Raw genomic sequence first — 9,501 nt, 5'->3', positions numbered from 1 at the left:
GGAAACATCAAAAACAGAAGGTGTACGAGTCATATTCTGTAGCAAGTCAGAAAACATCAAGAAATTGAGTGGAAGGGAGAGCTTAACAGTCCTAACTCCGCCTCAAAAATAAAGACACATTTCATCTCAACGCATGTGCACGTTAAAATTCTTTTGGCAGGTACCAAAAAGTCTCCTAATACAAAAGGTGGCAAATAATGTTAGACTTAAGTTAAGAATATACACTTGAATATTGAATAGAGTGCTTAACTAATAGAATAATGAAGAAATGCCAAAACTAAGTCAACAAGACGTCTACCCTATCGCCTGGTCCTCTAAGGCTTACCTAGTGGGGGTGGGAGTGTAAAAACTTATGTTGAGCACCCTAATAGTTAAAGCTATGTATATTATTCTACAAGGTATTGCGTTCTCTAGCCTTATTTAATTAAGTGAGTTGGAGTTCTTGTTTTTTTATTTTACAATACTGTATAATTATTATTAAAAAGTCTTTTAGTATTGAAAAACTGGTTATATACAAGGTCAGACACGGCCACTTGCACTGCAGGACTGGAGTTGGCGTAGCGTAAAGTGCAGGAACCGAACCTGGGACCGTTCCAAGAATACTTCCACAGCCTCCTAGACTGGCTCAGCTATGTTTTATTGCCGGTCACTTGTAGTAAAAAAAATCACCTTTCATCAGATCTACAATGATCTTGACATTAGAAATACAAGTTATCTATACACAACAACTATTGTTTATTGTAGCTGATAATAATACAATTAATCGTTTTAACATTGAATATTAGAGCGGTTTGATCAAGAATAGAATTGGCTTTCAAACCTTGAATGTTAATGACACTTTTATAGAATTGGCCAAGGCTGGGAAACATTGTGTTACAAAAGCAATCATCTGATTTTTTTGCCACTCAACTCATAGTGGCTTGGTAAATAAAATGGAGTGTTTGAAAATAATAGTATTTTGAGAAGAGGGGTGGGGGGGGGGGGGAGTTAAAAGCATTTCCAAGATGTTAACAAATTTCTGTCGTAAATTAGCATTGTGACTTCACTGTATGTTAAATTTTTCTTATATATATATATATATATTTATATTTCCTATATATATATATATATATATATATATATATATATATATATATATATATATATATATATATATATTTATATTTCTATATATATATATATTTGCAACACTGTTTATGTGCTCTCCTTCTGATATCTCTGGATGAACAACAGAATTAGACAACTAAAACACACTAGAAATGCTTAAATTTCTTGCCAATTTTACAATTTAGCCATGTCAAATATCCAACATTACGTTAGGCTCTCTATTTTGAACATTTTATCAACATTAAGGTTTAGTTTTATATGTGAAAAAGAAACTAAAATTCTTAGTTAATAGTAAAAAAAAGTATGAAATCAGATGATTCTTTTGGGAACACGCCTTGAAGCCTAAATAAAGTTGCTCTTTTAATTTCTAAAGAATTCATGTAAAGAAAACAGAAATATGAACATTTTATATAAACTAGATGACTGCTCTTTTGCTAATGTGAATAAACATTAAATGCTATAGATTCCCCTAAGGGTATTGAATTCAAACATTTGAAAACTGTTAATAGCTTATTGATATTACAGTACAAAAGAACAATTCAACATACCAGTAAAAGAAGATACCATCTAATAAGCAACTAGGCATATGAGCTTTTTTAAACAGTTTGACTTTACAATTACTTTACATTTTCAATTTTATACAGTTTTAAATATAAAGTAACAATTTTTATCCTAGCATTTTTGCCAACATTAACGAAAAACTGATCTCTATCACCCAAATATTTTCATAGAATATAGTTATGGTGAAATTTTGCAGTGGAAGTATGCTGCAGAACAAGTTTCAAGCTGCTAACTTATTTAGCTTGTAATTATAAATAAATAAATGCTTATAGCTTGCACGTAAAAATAACTTATTGCATATCTGTACACGGTAACCCTGTAAGACTGTTTTCAGAATGGAGTCTACTCTACGCTCGTCTTTAACACTCAATGGCTGTACAACAACGTGGCACTTTATCACTAGAGACTTTGTGTTCGGTCCTGCACGGCTCACATGTGCTCGTTTGGTTATTTACACGTTCATGTATACAAGTTTTCTCGGTTCAGAACAAAATCACTGGAGTCAATTTGAAACAAGGGAATAATTTAAACCGTGACGTTTTTGTTTCAAACTACATATTCTTCCAGTGAACATTAATGAAAAGGAAACAATGATAAGATATTTTTACATTACTTATTTTAGAATAGAAAATATTTTATTATTGGAATTACACTTCAATTAATAAAACGTTAAAATTCAATCTGACTTAAGGTAAAACGTTTAGCACAAGAATTAGTACAGCGAAAGGCACTGATTGGTCAAAGAACGTTACTTTTTTTAAACGACAATTTTTTAATTGCAAATTTAAAAGTCATTATGTTTTGGATGGGCACACTTGTAATGAAACACAAATAGTCAAACATTAAGTCAGGGACAAAACATAGAGTAACGGGTGAAAATAATTATGTATACGAGCCGTACAGTGAACAGTTATCTGGGGGTTTCCCCGTAGTTAAAGCTAAGTACACGAAACAGAGTTTCATGTAGTAGCCCTTCTGCTGCAGCATTGGAAGTACAATACAAAATATAAAAGTTGCAATCTACACATTTACAAGTATCAACTATTACAAAAGTTCTTAAAATTAAACATTTGCTAAAATCAACAAGAAGTGAGACAACGAGTAGCAATACAACAGAAACAATAACGCAAACAAGGGGAAGGCAACACGGCTCACCAGCACATCCTAATTTTTTTCTTGTTTTAAAATTTATTTTTTATACAAAATTTTATTAAAAATTAAAGTTATCCATAGCAGCCTCCTAACTGGATTGTATGTATTAGCAAAATATGTACAATTTTGGAACACTCGTCAATGATAAAACAAGAACTAGGTATTTTGATCTAAATCGGTTATTTTTGATTATTTCTGTACATTGTACTTATTCTTCTATACACTGTTTACTGACTGGAACTTGTTAAACTTACCAAAGTCATCCATAGCATCACTTAATAATGAGTAAAAACAAATTTAAAAACACACTTTAGAATTGACCCACACTGTGGTAATTATAGGGTAACAACAAAAATTACTGCAACAAAACTAGACAGGATTAAATATTAAAAAATTATTGACAAATGGACAGTCATAAATAAATAAAGCTAATTAAATGAACAGTTTTTAATAGCATTGCATGTTTTGCCATTTGCTTGTATCAGTACTAAATTGATTCAGACTAATTCATTATATTTACCATAATTTTATTAAAGGTGCTAAGTTATAATTACAGATAACTAAAACTGTTGAACGATCTTTTCGTAACAAAATTTAATTTTTAATATATGCTTTGTGTAATAAAGACGATGATAAAATGTAGAAACAGTATAAAGAACATTTTATGCCTTATATACTGATTGCTTTTATGGATTCTCAATCAAAAACTCTAGCCTAGAATAATTAATTATCCGATCAAGTTTGCGGTAGTTATTAGTTCAGATATAAAACTGTCATGCCCATACTGGGATTCAAACTATTGGAGATTATAACTGAAATAATAATCACTCAGACTGCATTAGTTCTTTTCGTTTATTTGGGTATCTGTTTTTATTATTTCTTGAATTTTTCTCAAAAGCTGTGATATTTTATTTTATGATGAAAAAAAAATAGAATAGATAAAAGACCAGAATACTTATGAAGTACCTGCATTTTGGTCCATTTTCACTAATTTAAGTTACACCTAACATCAACGTATCAAATATTTTGGATAAAATAATATTTTAAGTAGCGAATAAAACATTTTCAGCGTATTAAATATTGTTAAGAATGTTCATTTTCAATATCCACTGATAAAAAAATATATATTTCCTTCTGTTATGGTTTTTGTTAATTGTCTATCTAGTTAAATTGCAAGTTGTTTTCTATTATGAAAGGCAACAAGATACAAGTTTCAATGAGAAATGAAGTCTTATAAGTTAACTATCTATGTTACCCTAATATGGTAGTTGTCGATCACACAGGACTGTGAGTGAGTTAGATTGGCTCAAAGCTAGTGTACTAAAATGCTTGATTTGTGAATCAGTTGTTAAATCTTTTGCTCATAGGAGTAAATTTGCACACTAAAGAATTCCTTGAAGTAATAATTTAACTGTTCTAAAACATTGTATTGAAATTTCTTTGTTACACAAAACTATTATGTTTTTGCGACTGAAAATATATAACTTTTAATTTGGCTAATTAAAATCCGATCATGTTACCTAGTGCAATATGATGCTAAAGACTTATTGTTTGAAGTTAACTGCCACACTGCTCATTTCCCATTATATAGTTATTTTTTTGCCACTAAATTTCTAAACATGTCTGTTTCTATGTTGAGTAGACTATACTAATTAAATTCCAAATGTACTAGTAAACGATTTGCAAAATTGGTTCCTCATGACATTTATAGTAATTTACACTAATAATAACTAATAATGTTATCTCCAAACATCGGCACTCATAATTGCATGTTAGCAAGATTTAAAAACAATTAACCAGTGCCATTTTGATACTAACAGGTAATTTTAATATATGTAATGAGAGTGACCGTCAAGCATAAATTTAATCTGAATTTCATCAATAACCATTGGTTTACGTCATGAAAATGGTAAAAAGGTTTGCAGCAGGAAAGTTAATTTAAGTCTTTGTTCATAATTTCGTCACTAACTGACAAACTAAAGGCTGTTGCTTATTCCAAGTTTCTTGTCACCAATATCACCAGAGGTGCAAACATGACTTTGGGGGGGAGGGGAATATGAATCTGATTGAAGAACACAACACACCGGGGGAGGGGGGTATGTGGAATACATTTGAATAAATCAAACTTTTATAAACTCAATAGACTTAATTCAAAGTAAAACATTTAATTGCTGTACTTCAAACAAGTCGGATTGTTGCTAAATGAATATTACAAAAAAGTTACGGATTTTATTTTTTTTTGGGAGGAGGTTCTCCTTGTCACAACTGAACTTCACATTTTTTTCCTTCAGTTCAAAAGTGGCAGACTAATAAAAAGAAACTAGAACAAAAAACTATAATGGACATTAAGTCATTTTACAGCATACTATGTAAAATTTTTTTAACTTGATTTTAATTGACATGACCATAAAACATCTCTTATTTTAAGTTGGTTATTTTAAAGACATAAAAATTAAAGCTGCACTATCTTAGGCAACTTCACGAAGAAGTCTGTTTAGATTATTTCTTCAAATTATATAAGGGGGTACTTTGCATCCATTACCCCAGGATTACTTAAAATTTTTCATATTCTGCAATGAGTTATGGAAGGAGTTTAGTAACACTAAGCCACCGAGGTGTCCATTGGTAGACAAGCCCTCCAAATCAGGTCTGGCGTACTGAAACGGTTGGCGGTTCATTGAACCACCAGTCAGATCATTGTTCTGCCTGTCAATACTATCAACTGCACTAAATAACACATCATTTCTAGCATTCAGTTTTGGAATCGGAACTGTAACAATATTTTCTAAGTTAACTAATAATATACGATTGGTAATTACATTTTTTGTATCTTTGTGCTTTATTTATTTTTATGGACAAGTTTTATGAACAGCACATACTATAATTATATATTAACACTAAATCTGGTTACGGGACTCTTTTCTTAATTGAAATATAATTAAGCTATGACAAAAACGTGTAATGTTTCACAGGCGTAATCAAGTCAGGAGGCTGAAATTGTAAGAAAATAGTACAAAATAGCTCTAGAAGTAGGAAACATGATGTGATGGTGAACACGTGTTGGAGTGAGAATGAACAGATAGCTTCGTGTCGTTGCGAGTGCGAACTCGACTAATCCAGTGAGCATCGTCGTCATTGAAACGTGTTGGTGTCTGATTTGTGAAAACTTGGACGTTGGTTCATCTGGAGATCTTGAACATTGGCAAAGTTGCTTTCCGATTTGGGCCGTGGTAAACTGGCCGTCAGAATGTGTAGACTGCGCCCCAGTTCACTGATCAGGGACCGGTTCCCCACTGACTCGACAGATGTGTTTGCATGGTCCGCCTGCTCCGACAGAGCATTCACAACCGCGTTTATTGTTTTACTTTCACTCCCCATTTCTTCTTCCTCTTCTTCTTCGTGGTGTGAAACAAGATTGGGATTCTTCCCAATTTTGTTCAGTCTGGAAATAAATAATAAAAGTTTTATTATTATTCACATTCAAATACCAGTGTGTTAATTTTTTGTTGTTTTACAAACATTATAACATTGAGCGTATTTGTTATTCGTATAACAGGATATAATCCTGCAACTGAGATGATTACAATAGTTTCTACACAGTCCAAACATAAATTTGGTGTACTTGTATTTTATTTCTAAGAAACTATTATTGATTCTATCAGGTACTTTTAGTTTAAGCTGGTTATATAACTTTAATCTTTAATGGGATCAATAAGCAATGGTACACAAAACAGTCTGGTTGACCAACCAGAGTAAACTAAATTAGACTGCAGTGGTAGTGATAAAATATCTTCTAGCTCAGTTGGTAAATTGTGTGACAGCTGAATTATTAATATAGTTTAATTTAGAAATATAGAATTCCAACTAATTTGTAAAAAAACAACTTTTCTCTAGGATCAAATAACGGATTTGAGAATTCAAGACTGCCATATTGGAACAAAATGGTATCACAAAACGTTTAAGAAATATTAAATGCATTCTAAACACATTTTACTTTTCTCTAGGTACATAAATAATAGAGCTGTAAATATTAAAAAAATATGAATGGCCCCCATACTGTAACAAAATGGTGTACTATCACCAAGCTGGGCAACAAACTACAACCGAAAGATTTATAACATTAGTATTTGGACCAAATATACATTTTTATAGGCTTTTTTGGGACAGTTATTGTTTTCATAAGCCACATTATACAACTTAGATATACAGTGTCTTTTTTACGGGCCACTACTTTTATCTCAAAAATTATAAATCTGGCAGCAAATTTTTAATGGGAAACCTTTCCTTGATTTTAGAGACATTTAAAAATATTAATTTCAAACTTTTATACTGCTGCCATTTTTAAACACAAGAGGAGTCAACTTTGATTTGTTATAATTGAACACTCTGTACTATATTATTTTTGATCCTGGTTTAGAAATAATTTTTGATAGCAGTTTTAATACTTTTTTATTTGTAGCACTTTTTGATATTTCCCTTAGTAACGGATATACAAGAGCTGAAAGTGTTTGCTTATGGATTTTAACACTAAGAATAACAATTTTTCATTAGATGTCCATTTGAATGTTCTTAACTGTAAATCCATCATCTTAAATTTGAGAATTTCCCCTTACTTTTCAAATATTTGTAAATGTATATTCAAAAGTGTACATGTATTTTTATAAATGCAACCACATAGTAACTTGATAGGTTTAAAGTAAGTAAAAAACTTTAATTGAACAGAGTATTATTTTCTATTCAGATACTTTGAACAAACAAAAACATTCTTAACATGAATAAATATTCTGTCTTAGTTGCACATTTTACATCAAAGGTAGGTCATTTAACGTTTGCTGTCAGATTTATTATCACCAAGACCACAATGGTGGCGAATAAAAGACACCCTGTAACAGCTAAATAGTATGAAATTAAAATATACATAAAATAGTTCACAAAGATACAGAATAATTTTTAATCATTGCTTAGATTTTTATGGTAAAAATATGTTTCTTACGAAATCTAAGATATTTATACTTAACGAAACATATCAATAAATTATTTAAAAAACTTACCTAGTTGTTTGTAAAACTGGCTCAGATTGAGGTAAATGTTGAATGGCTTGGGAATATTTTTCATTTTCTGTACTTTAATGTTAAAAACGTATGAAATTAAAACATTTTTGATAGTTTTAACCATTTAGAAATATTATAATATTACTCAATATGTATTATATATTTCTATAACAACAATCCATTGATTGGGTAATTAATTTTGTAATTCTTATACTTTATGTTTTTCCGAGTCAATAAACATATGTACATGTATTGACTTGTTTATTGAAGAACTGGGAAAATAATATTCCTCTGCCATTATCATGCATCTACAAAAATATAACATCAAAATCAAGCAAAATCAAAGAATCTGAAGAAAAAACATAAAAATAACATTTTACTATGTGCTGAGGTAAAAATTGGAAACACGTGCTTGAAAACAATCTCTCTAGTGAAAATAGAACACTTAAAAACACTGTGGTCTATAGGCATTGATATTTCAAAATGAAAGTATGGAAAATTTGTGTTTGATTTTTTAACCACACTCACATAAAAAGAATAAAATAAATATTACACATTTGCAGTTTTTAAACATGTAAAAATAAAAAAACTAGTAAATTGTATAAAAAGTATAAATTTACATGTTAACATACTTGATGACACCGTAATAATTTTAAAATTAATTTACTGTGTCACTAAAATATTATACTCAATAGTTTAATATTAATTTCTATACTTTTTTATTTATTAATAGAGATAAAAATTAAAGTTTTGCAGGGGATTGCATTTTACCTACAAATTATACTTTTTGAAAATTGCCTTACAACACTGTGTTATTACTTTTTGGTGGGGGGGGGGGAGGGGTCAGACACGGCAATTGAGAAGAGTGTCCACAAGGCTGTGTTGTAACAAAACCAATTTTTTATTATTAAAAAAATCTTATATTTTGTCCTCATAATACTTAAAGTGATCTTGAGAGTATATTAAAAATATAGCAATTGTGATATGATATTTTCCGATCTGAAAAATGTTATACCTTAAACTCTATATAGGTCAGAAGGACAAAATTTAAAAATTGATAAAAACACGTAAAAAAGTGTTGGCAAACGTAATCTTGTTTGTATCAATTTGATTCTCTGAGACAGGTAGAAAATTACGTTCCTGATCTTTAAGTTTATATTGTCGGTAAAAATTAATTGATTAGTAATCACTGCTGTCAATAGCTCTGGTCGTTACCAGAATTTTAATTCAAATTTATTTATATGCAATGACATAAAAGTCTTATTAACTGAAAACAGAAAATGGTTATGAAGGCACAAGGGGTAAAAGAATACAACATGAAGATGGAATGTACAAAACTTTTATTAAATTCAACAAAGCTTATCACAATGTTTCATGCAAAACATGATACGTTCAGCTAAAGCCATGGTAACAATGCTAATAAATAAGTAAACTAAACAACTCAAATAAAATAATATAACAGAACAAAATATCGTAACAAATTAATAATTAAGTGGGCCACTATTAGTACCACTCGGTTAATAAAATCTATTCATAATTATAAATGAAAATTAATGATTTAAGCTACAAATAAATACCTTATATTAAAAAATTATATAAATAAACCAAATTGTCCACAAAGCAAACAAAG

General features: G+C 30.0%; 1 protein-coding gene across 2 annotated transcripts in view; it reads right to left on the bottom strand.

Moving 5' to 3' along the window:
• Nucleotides 1-1,145: 1,145 nt before the first annotated feature.
• Nucleotides 1,146-9,501, bottom strand: part of LOC124355319 (potassium/sodium hyperpolarization-activated cyclic nucleotide-gated channel 2) — a 108,522-nt gene continuing 100,166 nt past the window's right edge. For both annotated transcript variants that reach the window (XM_046806416.1, XM_046806417.1), the window contains one exon: nucleotides 1,146-6,262. In XM_046806416.1, coding sequence (XP_046662372.1) covers nucleotides 5,953-6,262 — 310 coding nt within the window. In that variant the 3' untranslated portion in view covers nucleotides 1,146-5,952. The remainder of the gene's footprint in view (nucleotides 6,263-9,501) is intronic.

Source organism: Homalodisca vitripennis, chromosome 2 (genome assembly GCF_021130785.1).
Source record: "Homalodisca vitripennis isolate AUS2020 chromosome 2, UT_GWSS_2.1, whole genome shotgun sequence".
In the NCBI taxonomy this organism is placed as follows: Eukaryota; Metazoa; Arthropoda; class Insecta; order Hemiptera; family Cicadellidae; genus Homalodisca; species Homalodisca vitripennis.
The sequence above is the reverse complement of the archived record's forward strand: the minus strand, read 5'-3'. Positions and strand labels throughout refer to the sequence as shown.